Below are 13431 nucleotides of genomic sequence, written 5' to 3'. Positions count from 1 at the left end.
TCTTGGAATGTATTCATTGCCAAATGATTGGATTTCAGTTTTTGCTGCAAAAATTCAATCTATTTATAAATTTTTCAAAGTTCTTTTTATGATTACATACTAAAAAGTCATATTGCGACATTTTTCTAACATCGAATCAGCTTCTTTTGAAGAATAAGTTTCATTTTTTCCAAATAAATCCAGAAAAGTGTCAGTCTCTACACATCTTTTTACAATTTTGTAGAAAAAAAAACACACTGACACATCATTTTTTAGAAAAGACACCAAGAAAAGTGCAGAAAAGAACGATTAAGGAACAAAGGAAACATTGTTCTCTGTATATTCTCAAAGAAAAGTGGGGAAAGTAGGTAAAAAACATGAACATTCTGATTTTATGTGCTTTTTTAAAAAATTACGTCAGAAAAAAGTCACATTGTGACATTTTTCTGACATCAAATCAGCTGCTTGTGGTAAAAAAGTTTTATTGGGGTTTTTGCTTCACCAAAGACACCAACAAAAATGAAAAAAACATGAACATTTAGATTACCATGCAGGTTTTTCACATGTTTTTGTTACAAAAAATTGCTGTTCTTGATATTTACTCATTGCCAAATGATTTGATTTAAATCTGCGCTGCAAAAATCTCTGTTCCAACAACTAAACGTGTCACAGACCACAGAGATGTTGGTTTATAGTTCATGCGTTTTGTTTTAACTAACATCCAGAGCCTCTTACAGTGAATAATTGGGCTCCTACTGACTGAAAACCTCTTGACCTTCTAGTTTCTGATCCCTGGAGCTAAAAAGAACAAAGTGTTGTGGTGACGCTGATCGGAGTTGTGTAAAAGTCTGAGATGTTTATCTGAGCCTTGATGTTGAAGTGAAACAGGAAGACGAGCCTCAGCGCTGCAGCTTGTTATCGCGTTTACAGCCGGAGAGACTCGGACAGCGACTCGTTGCGTAACGAGTCGAGGTCGAGCGAATGTGGGTCAAGATGTGAGGAGGGTCTGGGAGGAAACGTGGCCGTCTGCCAGGTCACATAGCGTCCTCCGCTGTCCGTCATCACGTTGAAGAAGTGCTCCTTATTATTAGAGACACAGCGTTGTGTCCATAGGCTCCCCGAGGGTTCAGATATGCAAACATTCCAGTACAAGAGGTCGAGGTCACGGAATGGAAAGTTCCCAGGAAGTCTGCTGTGTTCTGGACGTTTGTTTACGGCTCCAACGCCGACTTCTGTGCTGCACTTTGGTCGGTTTTGCAGCAGTTTCTGGACGCTTGCTGCTGAGTTGATTTCTTTGAAGCAACATTTGGCAGATCTGGAAGAGACTCGGTGTGTGTTTGGTGTTTGGTTGAGTAGCAACGACTCTGGTTTACTGAGAGGAATGTGGAGAATGATCCAGTTTATCTGTTGTTACGTCACACCTTCTGCTGGTTTCAATCAGAGTTGGATGATAAACTGCACTAGATGAATTATAGCTGGAATGATCACTTGTGATATTTGTAAACATCAGCGACTACAAAGAGCCTTAAAGAAAATTAGAATTTAAAGTTATGATGATAAATTGTAGGAAGAATAAAAGCAAGAAAAGGAGCCAATAAAGTATCATCTAAGAATGATTGGGCTCAACAAATCGGTGAAAATGTCTCGGGATTTTTCTGACCGTGTGATTTGATGTGCAATAAAGTTTAAGTTTTAGTTTAATATTCACCGTGTAATGGATTTAAAACATGTGATAGATCATTAATTTATGAGACACGATCAAAAGAGTTCCTGTTTGTTTTTGTTAAACCACAGATGCAACAGTAAATTACAACATTTTGCGAAACTCTAGTAATTGAATTTTATTTTTTTTTCCCAATTTGGGCACTAAACTTTAAATCAAACTATTATTTTCAGATCTTAGATGGTAATGATTATTTTTATTATTAATTTAAAAAATGTAAATACATTTTTTAAATCTTTTCCTCTGTTAGTTTTAGTTGAATAATTTTAATTTATTAATATTTTATTTTAAAATTTTATCTTTCAAGTGATTATCCTGTTTCTTGTACTTTTTAATTTAATTTATCTGTTTCATGTCCTGCATTTTTGCACATATTTTTGCTGTTTCTCATCTTATACCATTTGGTCAACTCAGGGCTGTTATAATTCAATTCAATTTAGTCACTAAAATATTAGAAAGTACTGACAACTTTATCACAAGTTCTATTAAGATTGCTACAGTTTTTTTTTCAAATAATCAATTAACTGTTAGGTTAAATCCTTATTTTCAACCCTAATAAGGCAAAAACACCTTAAATCAGCTGTTCTTTAGATGACAACGACCGTCTAATAAAAGCAGATGGTAATAATAGCGTTGGGATTTCCACATCTTTTAATAGACGCCGTGTTCCGTGCAGTCGATCTAATTTTTGCCTCCGTCTGGCTCCAGACCTTTAACGCCCCTCGCTGTGAAAACTACTTCCGCCCTGCAGTTTATTTTTCGCTCTCAGAGCAGAACTTGTGTGTGAAAGAGGTGAGTGGATTCATGACGGCAGCCCTCCCATCGTAAACGACATCCTGCAGACCCTCAGAGTGGAACAGGCCAGATTCTCTGACTGGATGTCAGCTGCGGCCAGATTCTGTCGCACAAACAAGCTTGAAAACACACGAGATGGATTCACTGGATTGGCAAAAAATAAGGGGAGTAAGAGCCCGAATCAACTGAAAACACGTCCTGCAGTTCAGCCGAAAATTTCACTGAATTTTTGCCACGTCGCTGTCGGTCGCAGTCGAGTCACTGATAGCTTTTCTGTCGTGACACAGAGCGCAGAATTTTTAGTTTTTTAAAGAATCCGGTTACTGCGATCTGTTTATTTTTGGCGAATTTTAAAATGAGAGCTTCTATTTTGGATAATTTCTCAGACGTGTTGAGTTCAAAGACTGTCGGAAATTTGAGAATCTGATGATTCGCTCTGTTTTTGCAGTTTCTGGCTCTGATAAATGGTGCGATTTTGGCAAATTATTATTGTTTTTTTTTTAAATAATGTGACTTTCAAACCACTCAGCTGCTTGTGTGGGTTCAGGAGGTTAAATAATACTTAAAATTCTAGCAAAACCGCCACCACTCGGATAAGCTACTTTCAAGTTACAGTACGTAACATTAAATAACAACCAAAAACAATGAAAAAAAGACAGAAAACACTCTGACAAATCATTAACCCAACACATAATGATAAACACTGTTGGAAAGATGAAAATCTAAGAAATTGCTCTTATTTTTACAGATTCCGACTAAGATAAATGGTGTAATTTTGGCAAAATATGATTTTTTTTTTTTTTTTTTTTTTATAAATAAAATGTTTTTCAACCTTGTCAGAAGCTTTTGTGGGGTTCAAAAGGTTATATAATATTTGAAATTCTAGCAAAAAATCCACCAATATATCGTATATATGATGAAATGTTGTGATTTAGATTCGGTTCATTTTAAAGATGAAACCGAAAATCAGACGTGATGCCTTTGAGGACTGTAGGAAAGTTGAAAATCCGACGATTCTTTTTAATTCACAGTCTCTGGCTCAAGATATTGGCTAAAAAGACAGCATAAATGTATTTTGGAGCTACCGCTGCTGCTCCTCCTGTGGTTTTCTTCTCCGCCGTCATGAATGTTTGATAATCTCGGGTGTGGAAGCGTTGGGACAGTCAGGAACGAGGTCACTGTGCAAAACAAAAAGCCGTTGTGGGTGTTTTCGAGCAGAGCGGCTGATGATAAACTCCAGATTTGAGCAGCTCCAACCAGCTCGGCCTACTGATGGTTGGAGTTCTGCCACAGAATCCCAGCAGCTTAAAATCCAACATTATTTGGTGCTTCTTCCTCAAAGTTTCAATCTAAAATATCATCTTTCAGTAAATTTACATGAGATTTTCACGAATTCACACGACTTTTACGCTCCAAAATGTCATTTATTCACAACATTTGGACAGAAATTTAAGCACAGCAGCTTAAAATCAAACATTAATTGAATGGAGTCCCTCTACAGTGTGCACTGACCTGAATCACTGTGAGGCGATTAATTATTTAAGGGACTTTTTAAAGGGGAATTCTTCTTCTTCTTATAAAATATGCCCTTTCTACAACCTCACTTCCCCATTTTTGGTCGACAGATTTGTAGGTCACAATATTTGCAAGTTTCTGTGGAAGAAAATGTGCTTTCTTTGTCAAGTTTAATCCTTTGAACCAGTGTTTATACCGAAATTTAAACTTCTTTCTGTTGTTTTCTGCTGTCTTGCAGATCGTCATCCCTTTCTTCAGCCTGCTCATCAAAGACATCTACTTCCTGAACGAAGGCTGCGTCAACCGGCTGCAAAACGGACACATCAACTTCGAGGTAAAGACCCATTTTTGACAGGAGTTTCCCCAGCAACGGGCAACAAGTTTTCCCTCCACAGCTGACTTTTCGTTGGCGTAAAAACGTCACATTCATCGGCACTTCCCTAAAAACTGCAGAAGAAAGAAGAAGTAAGACTTGCGCGTCGGGCTGCGTTTCCATGGAACAAACAAGGCGACCAGTTTCCACTCGTGTTCGGTCACAACGTCACTGAATCAGATGCTATTTTGAGGATTCCTTCTACTCTGGGGAACTCCTTTTCTGTCCTGCAGCGTTACGACATCTCTGAGCACATTAACACTGACTAAAACCACAGTTTAAGGTTATATAATTGGCCAAAACATCACCGTGTGGCTCATTCGGAGCATAAACTCTCTAAACGTGTAGATTAATTTCATATTCATCTGTCTTGTTGCTGTGTTGCAGAAATTCTGGGAACTGGCCAAGCAAGTGAGCGAGTTCATGACCTGGAAGAAGGTGGAGTGTCCGTTTGAGAAAGATCGTAAGATCCTGCAGTACCTGCTGACGGCGCCAGTGTTCACCGAAGACGGTGAGTTCAACAATGAATGAGGACTTTCTGGATGAGAGTTAGACGTTCAGATTCATGCAAATGCAGATAAATGTGAAGCTACAGCCAGACATACTAGCAGCAAGGGTAAAATTCTAGCTTTGTGCTCTAAAGAAATGAAAAATATAGCTTCCAGCATCTCTAAAGCTAACTAAAATCACAAATTGTGCATTATTTTTTACATTTATTAAAGACAAACTGCATGTTTTCAGTGTTTATTGTGAGCTGGTCGATTAAACTGCTGTCAGGAGCGTCATATTTAATTGCCAGAAAAGCAAGTAACAGTAAATTCCAAACAGTCAGCTAAGATTAAGGCTGTGAATTTTGGATTAAACTGATAAAAAGAAACATGCCAAGTAAATTTACAGGAGATTTACATGAATTTACAAGAAGAAAAATGGGATTAGATGTTAGAAATAAAAGGCCTGCACACTCTAATGCTCAAAAAAATCATTTATTTTACAGCATTTTAATGTGAAGGATCAACTTTAAGTAGATTTACATAAATTTTCAAGATGAAAAATAGAATTAGAGGTTAGAAATGAAAAGTCTGCACCCTCTAATGCTCCAGAAATCACTTATTTTACAGCATTTCAATCTATAAGATCATCTTTAATGAAAAGACACTTTTATGCTCCAATAAGTAATTTATTTTACAACATTTTAGTGTAAAGGATCAACTTTAAGTAAATATTACATGAATCTGCAAGACAAAAAATGGGATTAGAGGTTAGAAATAAAAGGCCTACAGACATTTATGCTCCAAAAAATCATTAATTTTACAACATTTTAATATAAAGGATCATCTTGAAGTGAATTTACAAGACAAAAAATAGGTTATGTTCCAATAAGTGATTTATTTCACAACATTTTAGTCTAAAGGATCAACTTTTAAGTAAATATTACATGAATTTACAAGATGAAAAATGGCATTAGAGGTTAGAAATAAAAGGTCTGAACACTTTAATGCTCCAAAAAGTCATTTAGTTTACAACATTTTAATCTAAAGGATCATCTTTAAGTGACTTTACGAGACGATAAATAACTCATGCTCCAGTAAGTAATTTATTTTACAATATTTTAGACTAAAGGATCAACTTTAGGTAAATTTAAATAAATTTATGAGACATAACTACTTGTTAGAAATAAAGACCTACGTAAGTAATTTATTAACAACATTTCAGTCTAAATGATCATCTTTAAGTTATTTATTTCAATCACTAACATAGTAAATACTCAATTTCTTCAACGGTGGATGGCCAAACATTTCTGGTCACATTGGGGTTCTTTAGGCAAATTTTTCTTTTGCTTTTTCCGCCGACATGCCGTCTATCATTTATAGTAACTGGATCGTCAACATTATTGTCTTTATCTGCAATGAAAACCACAATTATTAAAAGACAACCTTGTAATCTGATGGAAAATAATCGGAGAAGTCATGATACTTAATCAGAAATAACTGTAAAGGACAGTAGAAACCGGACTTCTGTGTCCTGATTGTCCTTGATAAAAAGCCAGCAGACCAGTTACAACAGGACGACTCTGTTTCCTGCTAATCCTCAGATCCACACACACCTTGTTATCACCTCTCATGATAGTTCCAGTCGTCTTTAATCCACATCTCAGTGTCTCTGGCTCTTATCAGAGAGACATGAAGGTCTGTAAAATCCTCCAGAGGCAGAAGTACTCCAACCAGACTGACTTTATTCCTGCTTCAAAATCACAATGTTTAGTGCCAGAAGTAAAAAAATGAGGTGAAATATGGGTAGAAAATGCTAATATGAGCCAAAGTCTTGAGCATTTTTGCATTTCTACCTGTGAATTTTAGTCCCAGAAGAATTTTGCAAGGAACTAAAAGGTTCCTTTAGTCCATTGGCTTCACTATTATCTAATATTCTGCAAAGATTTGGCAAGTTAGCCAGTTAACAAACTAACTTTAAAGTAGGTGGCAGAAATACAAAAGACGACACAAACAGGATGCCTGAATACAAAGCAAAGTAAAAGACGACACCAGAACTGGAGGAGATTCATGTTGTGCTGCTGTTAATTAGGGTGTACTGCTTTGTTAATGGGGTCTTTAACCCTCCTGTTGTCCTCATTTACAGGCACCACAAATATTGTTTCCTTGTCTGAAAAAAATCCAAAAATTCAGTAAAAAATTCCCCAGATTTCTCAAAATTTGCAAAACCTTCAGGAAGAAAATTCCAATAATTCCTTAGAAGTTTCCCTTAAAAGTTTTATTTTTAAAAAATCCTTCAAATTTGGCAAGAAAATTCTTGTAATTTTTTTTTTTTTTAAATTTGTAAAATCTTAAAAAAAATCCTAAAAATATCTAATCTAAAGTGATTCCATATATATCAGTAAAACTTCTAATATTTTCTCTAAGAACTTTCACAAAAAAAAAATCAACCAAAATCCAGCGAAGTTCGCTGGATTTTGGTTGATTTTTTTTGTGAATGTTCTTAAGAAACATTTTGAACATTTCTTTTTTCCACCAAAAAGTGTTGAAAGATTTCCCAAAAATGTTGAAAATATGGACATCAGAAGTTTCACTCAGAAAATATATATTTTTCCACATTTTTAAACTGTAAAACGGGTTGATTTGACCTGCAGGACGACACGAGGGTTAAGGCAAAAACGATGAACAGTAGTGTTTCTCTAGTATGTCTTCAGAAAAGAGAAGCTAATGTTGCTTGCCGTTGCAGCGTTGTATCTGGCGTCGTACGAGAGCGAAGGTCCTGAGAACAACATGGAGAAGGACAGATGGAAGTCTCTGAGGTGTGTATAAACCCCTCCACCACATCTTCCTCCTCACATAAACTCACCCTCGGGGGAGATGGGAGTGTTTGAATCACGGCTGTCAGCCTGCATCCCTCCTGCTCCCTGGCTGACCAGATAGATGTAGGTCACGCTGATGCTGACCTCTCACGCTGTTCAATAAACGCATTAAACACACCGACGCACTGCCGGCCTCTCATCACTCTTCGGCGTCGCTTGCGTAAAAGGACATCAGTCATTTTCACACAATTACGTGTCACAATAAGGGCGAGCGCCACGCAGCACCATGGATGTGTGCTATGGAAGATCGATGGGAGGAAACCGGCTCCAACTCGCCCCAGAGAGCTGACGGAGGAAGATTTCCTCTCGCTTCAGCAAAGTTTAATTGACGCAAACTGAGTCAGGGATGTTCGGCTTCTCCGGAGACGGAAACGGATCGTCCAGCTCAAGATCAGACGGACATCAACTCACGAGTACTCTGACCGACCTCTGTAGTAGCTGTGAAACCTAATCATTTCTACTTTAACGAAGTTTCTGCATGTCCACTTTTTGTTGCTTCTGTCAAAAAGGGTGACAGTCGTACTAAATGTTCATTATTAAAGTAACACATTGAAGTGTTCCAACAACAGTAAAGAAGAATTATGGCCTTTTTTGACAACATCACCAAAATCTAGACAATGTAGATGCTTTATAAAAGTAGAATTTATAGCAGTTCTGGTCATGAATTATTTTAAATTTCACAGTTTACCTGTAAAAAGTGGGCATTCAGTGTGCATGTAGCTATATTTACGTCTGATTTTGAGTTAAATGATCTGTTTGTCTCTGGAGAATCCACAAATCCACAACTCCAAATTAACGTTTCTTTGTTCGTGTAAGATGTCTAAATTCAGACTAATCGACCACAAACCAACAGTGACATTATGGTGGCTATATCCATCTTTTCTAAACAGTTTATGCAGCTAAGAAGGCAAATATTTACCTGAAGAGTTGGAGGAGACCAAAACAGAGTTCAGAAAGTAAAAATTGGACAAGCATAATTCCAAATTGATGTTTCATGGTTCTTGTAAAATGTCTAAATTCAGAACAGTCGACCACAAACCAATAAACTGATCTTTTATATAAGGTTTATGTAGCTGAGAAGTTGGATATTTACCTCAAGAGTTAGTTGGAGGAGACCAAAACGGAGTTCAAAAATATAAACTTCCTGATTTTTACAATTTTGAACTCTATTTTGGTCTCCTCCAACTAACTCTTGAGGTAAATATCCAACTTCTTAGCTGCATATGCAACGAAGAAATTGGATATTTACCTCAAGAGTTAATTGGAGGAGACCAAACCTGACCTCAAAAACTTAAAAATTAGGACACATAATTCCAAATTAATGTTTCTTTTTTCCTTTTAAGATGTCTAAATTCAGAACAATCGACGACAAACCGATAAATCCATCTTTTATGAACAGTTTATGCACATACGAAGTCAGATATTTACCTCAAGAGCTCAAAAGAAAATGAAAATTGGACAAACACTCCAAATCAATGCTAAAGCTGCAAGTTTAGGGATATAAAGATGCTCACGTTAGCACTGTGTGGAGTTTCCCCTAGTAGACAAAAAAAAACTTGTTATTGCAGCTTTAAACTCCTTTAAAACAATATAAAATAGACATCATGCAGCCTCCTCCTGTCAGACATGATGGATTATGAAGGCCAACGCCAACTTGGTTCCTACAAACACAACGCTGTGATGTAAAAATACAACCAGTGTTTATGGACTGGAATGATTCATGGCCGACAGTGGAGCTGCACGTTGCCCAGAACCGACCCGACCGGCCGCCCACATGCATGAATCAGATCTGCTGGCAGGTCAGAGGTGAAGCAGGTTTTTGGTGAGCGTCGGGTTAAGCTCCGGCCGGCTCAGTCCACCCGGCTCGGTGTGTGTGGTCACGTTTTCTGACTTCCTGCCAACCATCCCTCCCTCCCTCCGTCCCCCTGAGCCTCGCCTCCGCTGCGACGCGATCTGTCGCTTTATTCCAGCCGAGCCTCGTCAGCAGAACACATTCTGTCCGACACGGCAGCCGGAGGATTGTTTCTCAACACACACACAATACTGCTGTAAATACACCGAAAACAAACTGTTGCTACGAGATTCTGCATGGATTTAAAACGAAAATACTCACCAAATTTGAAGGAAATCTGTTCTGTTGCGAAATATCCTCGGTTCTGGGCAGTTGTCCAAGATATTTAGCATTTGGTGAACTGTAAAAACAAAAGCAAGCTAGTAAGTCAGAGGTTAATCTACAACTTCAGTCTTTATAGAACAGCTCCAACTGAGTTTTTTAGGTGTTCACTTAGTGTAAAAACTATATTGGTTGGCAAAGTCTGTAGTTAATCCAAATTACAAAACATTAATGGGATCAAATTCTTGATTTGCTCGACTCTCTAGTATTATTTTAAATGTCAGATTCAGATTTTACATTTGTGTTGCAGTTTAACTTGGGTTTAGAGTAAATTGCATTGGATTTCTTGGAAATTTCCTCAATTTTGGCAACGTACCAAGCATTGCAATGTGAAGAAGTCAATCATTTCTATCATTAAAAATAACTTCTTGGCGGCTTCCCAAGATATTTTGCATTGGGTGCAATGTAAAAACAAAAGCAAACCACTAAATCAGACTTTAATCTACATCTTCAAAATCTTCGGTCTTCATCTAAGGTTCCAGTTTAGTTTTTTAGGTGTTGACTTAGAGTAAAAACTATATTGGTTGGCAAAGTCTGTAGTTCATCAAAAATATAAAACGTTAGTGGGATAAAATTCTTAATTTACCCAACTTCGTGTAGTATTTTTTAAGTGTCAGGTGCAGATTTTCGACTTTTCTTGCAGTTAAATTTGGGTTTAGGGTAAATTGCATTGGATTTGTTGGAAATTTCCTCAATTTTTGCAACGTGAATCAATCATTTCTATCATTAAAAAGAACTTAACAGTTTCCCAAGATCTTTTCCATTAAGTACAGTGTAAAAAAAAAAAAAGGACTTCAAACTACAATTTTAATGCCTTCAAAGTCTTATGAAGCAGCAAACAAGGCTCTAGTTTTTGTGGGGTTTTTTTCTTAGATATTCATTAAAAGCATCTTACACTGTTTTAATCCTGTTAACTTGTCTAGAAAAACTGGTTCACAAAGTCTGTAGTTATTCAAAAAATTAAGAAGTGAGCAGGAGTCGTCGAAAATAGTCTTTCTGATTTCAAAAACTTTCTCAATTAGAGCACATTGCATGACATTTTTTTGAAAGTTTTACAGTGTGCCAAGTTTTGTAATGTACAAAAGCCAAACCTACATGGTTTCTAGCATTTTAAAAAATGTCACATTCAGAAGAAACATCAACAAGGGCCGAACGATTTAGCAATTTTAAAATAAAAGCACGCTTTAAGGATATACACTACTGTTCAATTTCATGTTTTCCATAAAAACTCACACTTTTATCCATGTGCTAACATAACTGCACAAGGGTTTTCTAATCATCAATGAGCCTTTCAACACCATTAGCTAACACAATGTAGCATTAGAACACAGGAGTGATGGTTGCTGGAAATGTTCCTCTGTACCTCTATGGAGATATTCCATTAAAAATCAGCTGTTTCCAGCTACAATAGTCATTTACCACATTAGACTAGACTGGATTTGTATTGCAATATCTGTTTGAAAAATTGCAGTTAGAGTTTTTCTGAGGGCTGCACAGTGGTGTAGTGGTTAGCACTTTCACCTTGCAGCTAGAAGATCCCTGGTTCACGTCCCGGCTTTCCCGGGATCTTTCTGCATGGAGTTTGCATGTTCTCCCTGTGCATGCGTGGGTTTTCTCCGGGTACTCCGGCTTCCTCCCACAGTCCAAAAATATGCTGAGGTTAATTGATTATTCTAAATTGCCCGTAGGTGTGAATGTGAGAGTGATTGTTTGTCTCTGTATGTAGCCCTGTGACAGACTGGTGACCTGTCTAGGGTGTCCCCTGCCTTCACCTGAGTCAGCTGGGATAGACTCCACCCCCCCATGACCCTAGTGAGGATTAAGCGGTGTATAGATAATGGATGGATGGATGGATGAAGTTTTTCTGCAAATCGATTAGCCCCACATGGATGCTATGCTAACAGTGTATTTCCTTTGGTGTCTCCACAGATCCACTCTGCTAAGCAGGGTCTAAACCAGAACCCAACAGACGAGTCGATGCCGCTGTTGTCCAAACTCGGTATCCCCGTGTTGGAAGGGAACCGACAATCTGTACTCTGGCTGGCGAGGACTTTCTCTTCCCCCGTCCGGCTTCAGATTTCTACCGAGCTCTGCTTTTCCTGACCCTCCTGCTCTTCGTGCTGTATATTTCAGGACAGCTGTTTTTGCATCTCTTTGTACGACTTTATAGTCCTTTTGTTATTTTTGAAAAAAAAGAAATGTTACAAACCTTCGCGGTGAAAGAGGAGGTGCTTTTTTCTCGTTCGAAGCATATTTTTGGTCCCGGTTGAACCTCCCCCGTGAGCGTTAAAGTCGTTGGGGTCGTTGTTTCCCCGCCGGTTTATCTCGTGTCGAAGCTTACAGAGTTAGCCGCCGGTCGGCTAAACGGAAACTGTTTCTCTGGTTCCACAAGCCAGCATTCTCTGCACGGAGAACCTTAACCTGCAACACTGTCCACCATTAAGCTAACTGTTGTTTGGAGTCACCTTCCTTTTGTATCTTCACGTTTCTGAAGGTTTTGTTGTGATGTGAACAAAAAAATGCACCGGCTGCATTTTAAGAGATGTTTTGTGTTGTCATAAAGAGTTTTGTGATTTTTCCAGAGCAGGGAGCAACACTTAAATTTGTCGTTTTGGACTCACTCGAGGTCCCCGGATGCTTTAAAGCAGTCAGGAGTTGTTGATTCTGCGTTTAAAGCCCGCTGAGGCCTTCAGGCGTGAGGCAAAACGTCTAATAATCAGTGTTAAATTGGCGCTCTCTGTCGTTTTTTCTTGAAACATGAGCGTGGTTGTGCTGCCCCCTGCTGGCCCTGAATGGATTTCTGTGTGGTTGAATAATGTGAACTGAGATTTTCTGTTAAAGCTTAGATTATATCCTCTTTATTTTTCATATTATTAAAAAAAAAAACACTTTTCCTCCTTATTTGTTTTATTTATAAACCTGTGTAGTCACATCATGCTGATATTTACTCTTATTTTATTGTTATTTAATTTGTACTAGGTACATAACATGCTTCAGTAGTCCTCAGATATTGACTTAATTAATATTTTTTATATGCATTTTGCTTGTTTTTCAAGGTTCAGAGTATGAAGTTGAAGATTTTTGACTGATGTCTGCTTCGCCTTGACTGCTGTCGTGGTTTATCGTGTACATACTGTATGTTTCTCTATTTTTTTCTCCTCCCTGTGTTCATCCGTTTGTATTTGGACTGTTAAAATGGAATAGAGGAACCGTTTATACATGAATTAGTTGTGTTTAAATGACAAAGTTAATAAAACCATGTTTAAAAATGACAGGTGGCTCAGAGTTTGTTGAATCTTTTGTCAAACTTTTAAGATCTTACCTGGTTTTTGAAGCTTCCTGCTGCATCTAAAAGACTTATTTATCCAAAGAGAAGAAATTAAATTCATGTTGTATCTTATTAAACAATTGAATATCACATCAAAAACTGAATAATTTTGAAAACGTGATTAGTTGGCCTTCGTGTTCAGTCAAACATAATTCAGTTTCTTTTAAGGGAGCTTTAG

General features: G+C 37.6%; 1 protein-coding gene across 4 annotated transcripts in view; it reads left to right on the top strand.

Moving 5' to 3' along the window:
• Positions 1 to 13197, top strand: part of rasgef1ba (RasGEF domain family, member 1Ba) — a 195602-nt gene extending 182405 nt beyond the window's left edge. For all 4 annotated transcript variants that reach the window (XM_055011242.1, XM_055011244.1, XM_055011243.1 and 1 more), the window contains 4 exons: positions 4251 to 4346; positions 4773 to 4896; positions 7620 to 7692; positions 11855 to 13197. In XM_055011242.1, coding sequence (XP_054867217.1) covers positions 4251 to 4346; positions 4773 to 4896; positions 7620 to 7692; positions 11855 to 11879 — 318 coding nt within the window. In that variant the 3' untranslated portion in view covers positions 11880 to 13197. The remainder of the gene's footprint in view (positions 1 to 4250; positions 4347 to 4772; positions 4897 to 7619; positions 7693 to 11854) is intronic.
• The last annotated feature ends 234 nt before the right edge of the window (positions 13198 to 13431 follow it).

Source organism: Amphiprion ocellaris, chromosome 6 (genome assembly GCF_022539595.1).
Source record: "Amphiprion ocellaris isolate individual 3 ecotype Okinawa chromosome 6, ASM2253959v1, whole genome shotgun sequence".
Taxonomy (NCBI): domain Eukaryota; kingdom Metazoa; phylum Chordata; class Actinopteri; family Pomacentridae; genus Amphiprion; species Amphiprion ocellaris.
The sequence above is the reverse complement of the archived record's forward strand: the minus strand, read 5'-3'. Positions and strand labels throughout refer to the sequence as shown.